The 14,036-nt window shown below is 40.3% G+C and overlaps 1 protein-coding gene across 11 annotated transcripts in view; it reads left to right on the top strand.

Moving 5' to 3' along the window:
* LOC106073783 (Fanconi anemia group M protein homolog) overlaps positions 1-14,036 on the top strand; it is a 143,031-nt gene that overhangs the window by 25,883 nt on the left and 103,112 nt on the right. For all 11 annotated transcript variants that reach the window (XM_056024523.1, XM_056024520.1, XM_056024522.1 and 8 more), the window contains one exon: positions 2,806-2,883. In XM_056024523.1, coding sequence (XP_055880498.1) covers positions 2,806-2,883 — 78 coding nt within the window. The remainder of the gene's footprint in view (positions 1-2,805; positions 2,884-14,036) is intronic.

Raw genomic sequence — 14,036 nt, 5'->3', positions numbered from 1 at the left:
GTAATGCACATTTTAATCAAAAGCCCTTAGGTTGTACAGGCATTAGACCATCAAAATATGACCCCTTAAATTTCACCTATTTTAAAAAATATGGTAACTTAAACAAAAAAAGGAAACTTATTAAATAAATATAGAGGCACATATTAGCATTTATGTTCATGAAAATTTTTTTACCTTTTTCAGGCTTCAAATCCAAATTGCAAGGCTTAGAGCAAATCAGATTTATATTTCCCCTGGTTCAAGAGCCCTAAGGTGCTCTGAGAAATTATTTTAAAATTCCCTTTGTATGGGTTCCTCTAAATATAGGATTCTGTGCAGTGTGAGGGGCAACGAGGCTGCAGACAAAGAAACCCAATCAAGGAAATAAATAACAGTCAATATATCTGGTACAAGGGTTCTACTTTCATGCTAAATCTTAAAATTGGATTTTTAATTAAATTTTATACTAATAGGACAGTAATATACATATATAGTCGACCAGGGGCGTAGCATACGCTGCTATTTTGCAGGGAAGGCCATAGGCCACAGCAACCTATCCACCGCAGTGGGCCCTACACTTTCATAGGACCCGCTCTAATTCTATGTGTAAATTATTAAATTAAACCATTTTATAACTTATAACAGATTTCTCACGGCCGCCTGATTTTCCAGGAGCTCCTGGAAATCTCCTGAAATAGCAAAATATATGAAAAATTCATGGAAATCTCCGGAAATTATTAAAAATATTTTGAAAACTCATACAAATCTCATGAAATATATAGACAAAAATTTTCATTTTGGGGTGTCATTCAATATGGAAAACGCCTATCCTATTGGCGATAGATAAAAACGGCATTTTGCATTAGCCGTTATTGTGTAATCTGGTGAAAGAAGCTTCTCATGCCTCAAACTAATGAAGAATTACTTTAGTTCAACAATTCTCGTAGATAGATTGAAACATTCATTAATTGTTGCTATTGAACGTTATCTATGTAGGAAATAAAATTTTCATGATACACTGTAAGACTTCGCTACACACAAGGCTCGTAAAGTTTGTGGGATAACTCTATCATCAGAAATAAAAGAGTGATCTTTCCTTTACTTCTTCTTCTCGTCCAAACTCTTGAGCGAAGAAGAGAATTATATATCTAGATTCATAAGACCCACACTTTCATAGGACTTGCTCTAATTCAAGGTGTATACATTATTAAATTCAACCATTGTATAGCTTAAAAGAGATTTCTAGTGCCCTCCTGTCGATTTACCAGGAGCTCCTGGAAATCTCCCAAAATCGCAAAATGTACAAAAAAGTCCTTAAAATATATGGATATATATAGATAAAAATTGTCATTTTGGGGTGTCATTCAATCTTACGTGCGGCATTATGCATCTGCCGTAATTGTGTCACCTGGTGAAAGAACCTTTTCGCGCCTCAAAGTAATGAAGAGGTCAACAATTCTCAAAGATTGAAATATTTGGTAATTCTTGCTATTGAGCGTGATCTATGTAGGAAACATAATTATTATGATATACTCTATGACTTTGCTACACGCAAGGTTCGTAAAGTAATTCTGTACGTAGTTAAGAATAGATAAAATGCATAGACGAATTTACTTTCTAATACAAACTCTTTTAAACTTCACTTATTGTCCGTTTCTTTACCCAAACTTGGCCTCGCGAAATCTGTTTCGCATAGGGCCCCACAATTGTTAAGTACGGCCCTGCTATTTACATATATATACATAGTAGATTACTTAATCTCTTTCCATGACTTCTAAGTCACAATGGTTAAGTCTGGTGCTGCTGTTTTGTGTTTGTAAAATGTTTGTTTGTAAAATGTTTTACAATGTTTGGAATGTTCAGTCAGAGTTAAAGATAGTTTACTTTCTAGTCCAAACCTTCCACAGAACAAAGGGGGATGGGAGCGGGCAGGGTTTGATAAATTTAAACGACAGTCCAGCGCTCAGGCAGCCATCCGTAGTGTGTTTTCTCGTGGACTATCCACAGAAATAAGAGAGTGATCTTTCCTTTACTTCTTGTTTAAACTCTTGAGGGAAGAAGAGAATTATATATATAGATATATATATCCCAGCCTGTTTGCTGTAACTGCTATCTCACTGAGAACCTTGTACTCATCATCTGATATCCGCCTGTTATCCTATTTTGGCCATAGGCCATAAACCAGCTTCTTCCAGGCATCTCTGTTTTGGGCGAGTCTCTCCAACTGATCCCACTTCTTAAGAATTAAAAAACAAAAAATTACTAGCCCTAATAAGTTTCATAGATGTAGAACCTTGTATAGTAAAGTTCCCCTTTCAGACCTTGTGGTCTATAGGGCAGATGATGTAAAGGTCATCTGTTTCTGTGGCCTACGGTTTACGAGGGTGTCATGTGGCCAGCACAACGACCAACCGCCTTTACTTTTCCCCAACTAATGTTAGGTACCCATTAGAGCTGGGTGGACTCAGAGGCGCCCAAAAATCCTGAAGTTAAAAATCCCAGTCTTCACAAGGATTCGAACCCCGGACCCTGGTTCGGTAGCCAAGCGCTTTATCGCTCAGCCACCGCACCTCCAGAACCTTGTGTAGCTATATTTTAATATGTTATATATTTTTCTTAATTTATGAAAATTTTTTAAAATCTGTTCTTCAATTATTTTTTAATGATTTCTTTTTGATTAGATTAGGAAAAAAAATGTTAGTGAATGGGCATTACAAGTTCTAAATAATGGTATAAACTATAAATAATGACCTTCATAGATTTTGGCTATATTAACAATAAAACAGCTTTAAAAAGATGGTCTCCTTAATTATATATAATCATTAGGTCATCAAGGAACTTGTAAAGTACACAAGACAGTTTCGAGTCTTAGCGTTAAGTGCCACTCCTGGAAGTGACCTCAAGGTAAGCTGTTTTTATTCAATTTACCAATTTTATTTGCAGAAACATAGAAACATACTTTTAAACAAAATATGGAAGGATTTTAGAAACAAAACCTGAGCAGTTAGCTGAAATTTTATCTTTTTAAAAATAGTTTGAAACAATAAAAATGTTCTCAAAAGAACTTATTACCATAAACAATATGATTATCTTACCTCTCATCTTTGCCTGTGGTCAGGTCTGGGGGGTAGGCCACCAACTAGCTTCCTCCAGGCATCTCCTTTCTGGGTGATTCTCTCCAAAAGTCCACACGTCTTGCCCACTTGCTAGGCATCAGTACATTGTATCACTATGTATTCTTGGGCGGTCTCCTCTTCCTCTTTCCCTTGGGGGTTTCAGGTGATGGCTTGCCTTGTTAATTTGAATGCAGGCTTGCTAAGGGTGTGACCAATCTATCTCCAGCGTCTCTGAAATATATCTACTTCAATGGGCTGCTGCTTTGTTCTTTTCCACAGTTCCTCATTTGAGATCTTTCTCTGGCCAGTGAATCATAAGAGTCTTCTTCAGTCAGGTATTGATGGTAATGGTATTGAAGAGCCTGATCTTAATAGTGGTGCTTATTTTCCTAGATCGTCAGGTGTTGTTCAGCTGATGGAATGCTGCTCGAGTGGGTTCTGACTATGCATTTCTGTTCCTCCATGGTTGTCTAGGATACTACTGAGATAGGTGAAGCTTTCCACCTCTTCCAGCTCCTCGCCTTGAACAGTAATTGTTCTGTGGTTGGACTCCTTTAACTTGAAAACCTTGCTCTTCTCTATTTATGGTAAGACTAATTCTAGTTTCATTGTCCACACTCCTGCATCTACTATTGTGTGTGAGAAAGAAAAGCCATGTCACCTACAAAGTCAAGGTCATCTAGCTTTCTTCTCAGTGTCCAGTGTATACTGTTCCGCTTCTGGTCTGTTGCTAATCTATGGCTATTAGAAACAAGAAGGGAGATTAGTAAACAGCCTTGTCTAACTCCTGTTTGAACTTCAAATGCATCTGTCAGTTGTCTGCCGTGTACTATTCTGCAAATCATTCCTTCCTTATGATATGTTTAATTTTTTCAGGCACTCCATATTGTGTCAGTAGTCTCCAGAGGATCTGTCTGTCAGTGCTGTCAAATACCTTCTCATATTCTATAAAACTAATAGAGGAGTTCCATTCCATGGCGTGTTCCAAAATGATGCGTAGTGTCACTATCGGAGCTGTGCAAAATATCTCCTTTTGAAAGCCTATTTTTTGGTCATTGAGATGTGGATCTACAGCATCTTTCAATTGGTTCAGCAGAATGCAGTTTAACATATTTATTGATTGGACAGCAGCGTTATCCTTCAGTAGTTGGAGTAGGAACTAAGATTGCCTTTTTTGGTGAGGTAGCTCTTCTTCCACTCTGCTAGCACTTCTTTTTTCCCCCCATATCTTGCAGAAGGTAGGTTAGAGTAATTTCACACTGATATCTTTGTCTGTCTTTAGAGCTTTAACTGGGATGCTGTCATGTCCTACAGATTTGCAATTCTTTAATTGCTTAATTGCTTGCAGATCTCTTCCTTAGTGGGTGCACTGCACTTTATAGGCAGGTCTCTTGCAGCTGGCAGCAAATTTTCCCAATATCTTTTTGATGACTGAGTACAAGTCTTTGGTGCTGTTCTGAAGGGCTGCTTCTTCTGTCAGTGCTTCAATGTAGTTTCGCCTGTCTGTTCTGACACTACGCTTGACATTCCTATTTATTTCAGCATATTCTTTTGTGCTTTTCCTTTTGCTGCTCTTGTTTTACTGCTGTTCATACCTGCTTTCTTCTCTCTTCTTTACTTCTGAAGAGCTTCTGTTAAAATCCACTTCTTGAGGGGTTTATGACTTAGGACTCAGTACAACTTGGCATGTGGAGGTCGCTGTCTCTTTCACTTTCTGCCACATCTGTTCTACCATCTTCTTCTTCTAGCAGCTTTTCTAGTAGCTGTCACTTGTTTGATAAGGTGACATTGAAATCTTCATATTTTGTGCAGTCTTTCAATGCAAAGCTTTTGTTGGATTCTTCTAACACTTCTTCAACTTCAGTTCCATTCGAGCGACCAGAAGATGATGATCTGAAGCAACATCTGCTCCTTATCTGACAGTATATCCTAAAGAGAGTGATGGAACTTCTTTACAATACAGACGTGGTTTATTTTGGTTCTCTGTTGATAGGTCTGGTTATATCCAAGTTGCCTTGTGTATTCGTTTTTTGTGGGAAGACAAGTTGCTTGTGGCACTTTTGTTGGCATTTCTCCATTATCATTCTTCTCTCCTAGTCCTTGCTTCCTCATATCCTCTGCTGTCATTGCCAACCTTAGCGTTGAAGACACCCATTACGATGAGAATATTCTTCTTAGGTCTGTCATGTGCAATGGTAGTCAGTCTGTTGTAAAAATTGTCCTTCTCTTCCTCTTCATTCTTTTTCATTGGGGCATAGCATTGGACAATATTTAAGTAATCCTTTTCTTCACTGTGTGGAATGGGGCTGTTATTATCCATGGTCCATGCCCTTACCATCCAATAAGACAGCATCAGGGTTACTCCCTGAGTGTGTGTAGCCACCTGCTCATGTCCTGAAAATAAATGTAGCTCAATTGAAGTCAGTCTTTTCTGCCCAAAACCAATCCATCTTGACACGCTGATTCTTAAGATGGTGAGGTTGAACTTTTTCATCTCATCTGCTACTTGTGCTGTCTATATGGTCCGGACGTTCCATGTACCAATGGTGGCGTTCATACTGTTAGAGATGATGGTCTTCAACTTATTGGCTATCAGATGACTCTGGCTTTCCCTGATAAGTGGCATAAAAATTCCAACTGGAGGTCCATCTTCTCCCAGGTTTGTGACTTATGTTATTGCTGTTTGGTGTTTCTGTAGCTAGTGGTTTTTCTACAGGTTAGGGTAACCAGCCTTACGCCCAACCCTCCTTTCTAAGCTGGGCTTGGGACCATCCAATGGCGGAGTTAAACACATGATTACGAGAATATTAAATGAATTAACACTATTATAAGAGTGTTTTAAGCTTGTTTAAAAAATAATTAACAAGAAAACCATTTTAAAATACTTTAAAAAACAACAACAATAAAGTTTATATTAAGGTACATTTATCAATTAGTCTGGATCTGTCATGTAATTAAATTTGTAATATGTCAAGACATGCACTTGCACCCCCCTGGATTCCGGGCAGCCAAATTCAAGCCATTTTTGGCACCATCAGATCAATCAAAATCTAATTAACAACTGAACAAGTAGAGCTTGCACTGGTGACTGAAGTACAGTTGTAGTATACTAGCCTAGGCTTATTAGGAATTGATGACTGACCATGTACCCGTCCTGAGACGTTAAACTGCATGACGTTAAACTGCGCTCCTCTTTCCTTAGCACTTTTGGAGCTCAAAAGTGCCCTACTACTTTACTATCATTGTGTCTGCAGCCTCTTTCTCTCAGTCTGCCCTCATTACCCATCATTCTGTCTCCTTACCTTTAAAATCTCCCTAGGTCTTAGACCAGGCCGTTCGCCGTGGACTGCGACGGGTAAGGGGTGATAAAGAGATCCTGGTGATTGAGTAGGTGTCTATCCAAGGATAAACTACCACAATACAATACTTTGGTTCCGAGTTCCCCTAGACCTGAGGCCCAGATGGCCCGCTCTGGGTCAACTGGCTGGTCACGCTGAGCTACCAGCATAGGTCATTGACCTATTATCTTCACATTCGGAACAAGGACACCGCCAGAGTATGTGAAGGCAGGATACCTATGAGTTCCAGTGAGGCCCTACATACCTAACCCCATGAGGTGCTTTAAGTGCCAGGGTTATGGACACGGCGCGGCAGTCTGCAAGAGGAACACTGTGTGTGCCAGATGTGCTGGAGAGGATCATGAGGACAAGGGCTACACAGCCCAGTTCAAATGCCCAAATTGTCACGCTGGCCACTCAGCCTACTCCAAGGACTGCCCTGTGTGGAAACAGGAGGTTGCCGTGCAGGAGTACAAGGCAAGAAATGGATGTACCTTCAGCCAGGCGAAATTGGCTGTATTGGCCCTACCCAAGGGCCAATTCGACGACAAAGACCTACGCCCAGGCTGTTGCTAAGATAGGAAGATCCGTAGCCTGACATACGGACACATTGACCCCACCACCCCCTCCCCCAACTCAGAAGAAAACATCGCCAAAGAACACACAAGAAAGCCCTGTTGTCATGCTAAAGAACAGGTTCTCTGTGCTCGCTGATGAGAGCATGGAGACTGAGCAGCATGTCAAAACCAACACTCTGGGAGAACCAGGAGACATCATGTCTGACACAGGTTCTCCTCAGAGAACCCAGCCAGACACCCCAACCTCTACCGAATTAGAGGGGAGAAATCAAAGCGGAGAGGATGCCCGAGGTGAGGGAGGAGGAAATAACCTCCGCTCTAACCAGAGGGATCTCCCCTCTCCAGACAGAAAGACTTCCCCCAAAAGGGAGTTGTCCTCCTCTCCATCCAAACCCAAGAATAAAAATACCAAGGTCACTGGAATAAAGGGAAACCCCTCCGGGGGCCTTCCAAGGCCAAATAGCTCCAAGTAGGTCATTTAGAATAAGCCATGGATTCCAGAATTGTACAGTGGAATTGTAGAGGCCTCAAGGCCAATTATGAGGAAATGCAGCTACTGATGGACTCTGAGACTACTGTAGCTGTCTGTTGGGATCCAACAACACTGACACAAGAGGTCGTATGCTGGAGGATATCTTCCTCCAACATGATTGATGCATCACCGATCTACTTTCACCCAGGAACTGGATCTCTCACGTGCATTGACCTCACCGTATGCGTCCCCGGACTTCTGGACGACTTTAAATGGTCAGTTAGCAACGATCTACTGGGAAGTGATCACTTCCCAATCATCATTACTAACAATCTCCCCTCATTGGGACGACCTCAGCGGTGGAAACTGAACATGGCCGATTTGGAACAATTCCAAAAAAGATGCTTCGAGGATATCACAGAAAATATCCTCGATGAACAGAACCCAGCTGATATTTTTGCTACCAAGCTACTTTACATTGCCCGGAAATTTGTCCCCCTAACCTCCGCAAATCCTTCCCAGGAAAACCTAAAGCTATTCAGGATAGCTAGAACAAAGGCTAGACAAACCATATGGTCAGCCAAAAGAAATTCCTGGAGAAGTTTTGTCGGCAGATCCAAAAAGGCCTAGCAAACCATGGTTTGATTTAGCTTGCAAAAGTGCTGTTGGCGATAGGAGATATGAGAAAACGACTGGCTCCATTTATAAAGAATCCTTCCCAGGAAAACCTAAAGCTATTCAGGATAGCTAGAACAAAGGCTAGACAAACCATATGGTCAGCCAAAAGAAATTCCTGGAGAAGTTTTGTCGGCAGTCTGGATGCCTAAACTTCTGCTAGAGCGGTTTGGAAGGCTGTAAGGCGATTCAAAGGGAAAGAATCAAATGCAATAGGGCATTTGAAAAACCAAGGACGAACTGTCACGTCCCCCAGAGAAATAGCTGACTACCTTGCATCCTCAATAGCAGAAAAGTCATCCACTGCACACTACACGCCAGAGTTCCAAAAAGTCAAAACCAGGGAGTAAAGACACCCCATTGATTTCAGATCAGAGAACAATGAAGACTACAACAAACCGTTCTCGCTTGAGGAACTGAGGGACTCGCTGGACAAGTCACATGACACAGCGCCTGGAGATGATGAAATCCATTACCAGTTCCTCAAGCACCTTCCCGAACCCTCATTGGCAGTCCTGCTAGGGGTCTATAACTGTGTGTGGCAAACAGGCGCTTTCCCAAACAGCTGGAGGAAAGCCACAGTTATACCGATACCTAAACCGGGAAGAGACGGCTCTGACCCAGCTAACTATCGACAAATAGCACTAACAAGCTGCATCTGCAAAACCATGGAAAGAATGATTAACAGTAGGCTGGTCTTGTACCTGGAGAGGAATAAAGTGACCTCCAACTACCAGTGCGGATTCCAGCAGGGGCGGACAACAACTGACCACCTGGTAAGGCTGGAAGCTTATATTAGAAATGCATTTCTCAGAAGAGAACATCTAGTAGCTGTATTCTTCGATATAGAAAAGGCCTATGACACAACCTGGAAACATGGCATTCTACGTGACCTGGAGCTTATGGGGCTTAAGGGACACTTCCCCTGCTTTGTGGGGGAATTCCTGAAAGACCGAAAATTTCAGGTTCGAGTGGACAACTCCGCGTCTGACACTTATGACCAGGAAATGGGTGTACCCCAGGGCAGCATTCTGTCAGTCACCCTGTTCAACATTAAAATAAATAGCATCATAAATGCGCTGTCCCCTGGCATAGAGTGCTCTTTGTATGTTGATGACTTTGTCATTCTCACTTATGGGAAAAACATGAACACCATAGAAAGAAAATTACAGTTATGTTTAAACAAAATTCAGGGTTGGGCAAACTATAATGGTTTCAAATTCTCAGACTCCAAAACAGTTAGTATGCATTTTTGTAATCTAAGGGGACTCCACCCAGACCCTGAACTATTTATACACAAAAAGAAGATTCCTGTCGTGAAAACTACAAAATTTTTAGGCCTCACCTTAGATTCCAAATTTAATTTTCTCCCCCACATTAAAGAACTTAAGAAGAAATGCCAAAAGTCATTAAACATACTAAGAGTACTCAGCCATACGGACTGGGGAGCTGACAGAGATACCTTGCTGCTGCTCTATCGGAGTCTAATTCGATCCAAGCTAGACTACGGATCCATAATATATGGAGCAGCAAGGAAGTCGTACCTAAAAATACTGCTGCCCTGCGTCTCTGTCTCGGCGCGTTTCGTACATCACCTATCCCAAGTCTCCATGTGGAGGCTGGAGAACTCCCCATGGATATAAGAATGAAAAAGCTTGCAATGCAGTATATAGTCAAGCTAAAATCCAACCCCACGAACCCTGCTTTTGTCTCCATATTTAACCCCACAGAGGTAGAATTATACAATCGAAGACCTAACGTCATACAGCCGTTGGGCCTTCGAATGAGAGAACCCATCCAAAATTTAACCCCACCCATTGACCAAATCTCTAAAATAGAAACCCCTCAGAACCCTCCTTGGCTAATGAATAAACCCAAATTAAATTTATCCCTCCTCAATTTCAAAAAAGAAAATACAGACCCAAGCATACTACAAGTCCACTTTAGGGAACTGCAGGAGAGCTACGGAGATTGTGGCACCATCTACACAGACGGATCCAAAATGGATGGAAAGGTCGCGTGTGCCTGCTTTCAGAAAAAAACAATCTCCCGTAGACTCCCCGATGGCTGCTCCATCTTTACGGCCGAATTGCACGCAATATCACTTGCACTTATGGCCGTCAAAGCATCAGAAAGGAGGAAATTTATAATCTGCTCCGACTCCAAATCTGCATTGCAAGCTTTGGGGCGGATGAAGACTGGCATTCCATTTGTACATAAGAGCCTGAAGCTGTTGGACCAAATAACAGCTGACCATGGGGATGTCACCTTCATCTGGGTCCCCTCCCATGTGGGCATTGAGGGAAACGAAGCCGCAGACAGAGAAGCAAAGAGAGCCCTAAATCATGTGGTGTCAGGAACCCAAATTCCCTGCTCGGACCTGAGACAAAGTATTGCCTCTGCCACCTATCGAGAGTGGCAGGACCGATGGGAGACTGAGAATCACAATAAACTCAGGCAGATTGTGGCGGATGTCAGGTGGCGGCCCACATCTAAGTGTCTGACAAGGATTGGTAGCACGACCATGTCCAGACTTAGGATTGGCCACACCTACATCACGCACTCTTTTGTGCTGAAGAGAGAGGAGCCCCCACTTTGTGAGTACTGTGACTCTCGCCTCACAGTGGATAATATCCTCATTGATTGACCCAGATACCAGGATGTCAGGGAGAAATATTTTAGAGCCACTAACTTAAAAACACTACTCGACAATGTCGACCATGGGAAGATACTGGGGTCTATCTGGGAAGTGGGGTTGTCTACGAAGATCTGATTTATGAATTTGTGAACATTAACTATTTACATTAGATTTTTACCAAATTATTAAAATTTTACTTACTTTACTATTTTATCTGTGAATAGACCTTGATTTTAATGATTTAACTGTATAGAATTTAGCCCTTGTTATGTAGAGAGAGAGAGTAGCCCTTAAGGGACTGTAGGCACGACATGGCTTAATTGTGCCGATGTGCCTAAAATCAAATCAAATCAGATCGGTGGTCGTCAACGGGGGCGCTCGGTAGAGGGCGATTTCGTGAAATTCTGGGAGCTGGGAGCCAAAGAGCATTACGGTGGCGCTGGGCATAATAGGGGGGGGGGCTTTAGGATGGGGTGGTGAGCATAAAAGATATAGTACAGATGAAATAGAAAATAAACAAATTTGAACATGTCTTCAAAATTAACGCTGACTATCTAAATATAGACAAATTATAATTAGCTTGCTTTTAATTTAAGAACAGAAACAACATTAAAAATTGAGTTAGGGAATCCTCTTTTTCTATGTTTAAATTCTTACTCTGTTGCTGTAATTGGAGGGTAACTATTGTGTTTAGTTTTTGCGCGCATAAACGTTTATTATTTGATAAACAAAGTAAGTAGTACGCTTTTTATATTATGATTATAGATTTAAGGGATCTTGAGGTGTCAAATAAATGACAGGTTGTTCTTGATGAGGCGTTAATGTCTCAAGATGTTCCCGTGAAGCCGGAGATCTGAATATGTCTTTAGAGATTCAAATAACGAAGATTCTTCTACTCAAATATAAAACTTTAATTCAGGGACTAGGAATCACTCACAATATACCAAATGTACAAATAAAACTGTAAAACATGAATATCTTCTTCCAAGCTCGTTAGTAAATAAATTCAAACAAATGTAGGCCTATTAATTCTACAACTGAAATTTATGCGACTTGCATCTTTGAGTCCCATCTGACAACTTTTAGTCTACAACCTTCCTCTTGAAATTATCTCTACAACTGAGCTGAAACAAGACTTCGGGCATAACCACGAACTTTCTGGAAAGAAGGTGGAGATAGTTGCTTAGGTTACTGCCGGTACTTAGATGTAGCTAAACTCTATAGACATACAGCGTAATATGTATGAACGGAAAATTGAGAAAGTAGTGGTTCCAATGGGAGAAGAACTATCTGGTTTTAGGATGCAGTACATTCAGGTACATTCAGCTTTTATCAACTCACTCTGATTGTTTATCTGTATGTTTATCTGTATGTCTGTCTGCCTGGTAAAAAATCTGTAACTCTTTATTTTTAAAAAAAAGCGCTAAAGCTAACATTCAAAAAGAAAAACTTAAACTTTTTTTTTAAGACAATGAAAACATTGAAATAGTCCGTTGTGAGGAAAACTCGCTAGCATGTAAATCTCTCCTAAAGTTAATGAATTGCCACCAGATAAAAAACATTCCAATGATCTACTTTGAATGGCATTTTCAAAAGAGGTTATGAAACCAGGTCGACTTCACGAACATCTATATATATAATTCTCTTCATGGCTCAACAGTTTGGAGAAGTAAAGGAAAGATCAATCTTTTATTTCTGCAAGTCAGACTAGAGTTACCCCACGTAACTTTAGCAACGAAAAATAAGAGTAAGGGGGAGGGAAAAAGCAGTATTCACCCGTCACTAAATAGCAGGGCCGGACTTAACCATTGTTACCAAGAAGTCATGGAAATATCACTCTTATTTCTGCAAGTCGGATTAGAGTTACCCCACAAAATAAATAAATGAACGTTAAGAGTTTGTATTAGGAAATAAATTCGTCTTAGCATTTTATTAATTCTTTACTACGTACAGAATTACTTAACGAGCCTTGTGTGTAGCGAATTCATACAGTATATCATAATCATCAAGATTTCCTACATATATCACGCTCAATAGCTAGAATTAACAAATGTTTCAATCTATCTACGAGAATTGTTGACCTTAAGTAATTCTTCATTAGTTTGATGCGCTAGAAGCTTCTTTCACCTAATTCCACAATTTTGGATATTGCATAATGCCGTTTTTTTATGGCGCGTAGAATTGGCGTTTTCGATACTGAATGACACCCGAAAATGACCATTTTTGTCTATATATTTCAGGAGATTTGTATGAGTTTTCAAAAGATTTAAATAATTTCCGCATATTTCCAGGACTTTTTCGTATATTTTGCAATTTCAGGAGATTTCAAGGAGCTCTTGGCAAATCAGGAGGCCGCGGGAAATCAGTTATAAGTTATAAAGTGGTTTAATTTAATAATTTACACCTAGAACCCAATGTGATATGAAAGCCTGAGCTCTGACGACAGCGCGGCCTACGTCATCACTCGTCAGAGGCCAAGGTTAAGTGCTTAGGCTAATCACGGAGGTCACGAATAAGCTTGTGTCTTATGGAAGTGCAGGGCCCACTGCGGTCGCATAGGTTGCGGTGGCCTAAGGCCGGCCCTGCAAAAAAGAAGAGTATGCTACGCAGTTGGTCGACTAATATAGCAATATTTAAAATACAATTCAAGAATATTCATGAAAAAACATAAAACTATCTACCATTCAAACAATATAAAAAAAAACAACCCACAAAAAATGGCAAATCAGAATATGTTATAGTGGCCTCTTAGAAAATTGCAAAGATTTTTATCTTTGCCCCTCAAAAAAAAAAAAAACAACTGCCTAACTTAAGTCTTATAATGTTGTTTGAAAATTGATTAAAACTAAAATTAAAGTTGTAAAATACTTATCTATGTCACAAAGACTTAGTGATGAAATATTTTTTCTAAATTTGAGGTTATGTAGCTTATTGCGACTAATGGGGCACCATTAGTGGTTGGACGCTACAAAGGCTTAAAGAAAATCCAGATCTGTCCACTTTTCTCCTTGGGAGTTGTGATACACAGGCAACATCTTTTAAAAATATTTAGCCCACAATTTCATTTCTCTTTGGATAAAATTAGAAAAAAAGTATGGTAAATAAAATAAAAATCTCTGCCGAAAAAAAAAGCAGGCTAAGAAAAATGTATTTTACATTCTTGGCATCTAACACAAATGAATGAAACCAATCTCCGACTGCAAGGAAAGAAATTAACTCTCATTGACTAAAATATTATCT

This window comes from Biomphalaria glabrata, chromosome 3 (genome assembly GCF_947242115.1).
Source record: "Biomphalaria glabrata chromosome 3, xgBioGlab47.1, whole genome shotgun sequence".
NCBI classification, from domain to species: Eukaryota; Metazoa; Mollusca; class Gastropoda; family Planorbidae; genus Biomphalaria; species Biomphalaria glabrata.
The sequence above is the reverse complement of the archived record's forward strand: the minus strand, read 5'-3'. Positions and strand labels throughout refer to the sequence as shown.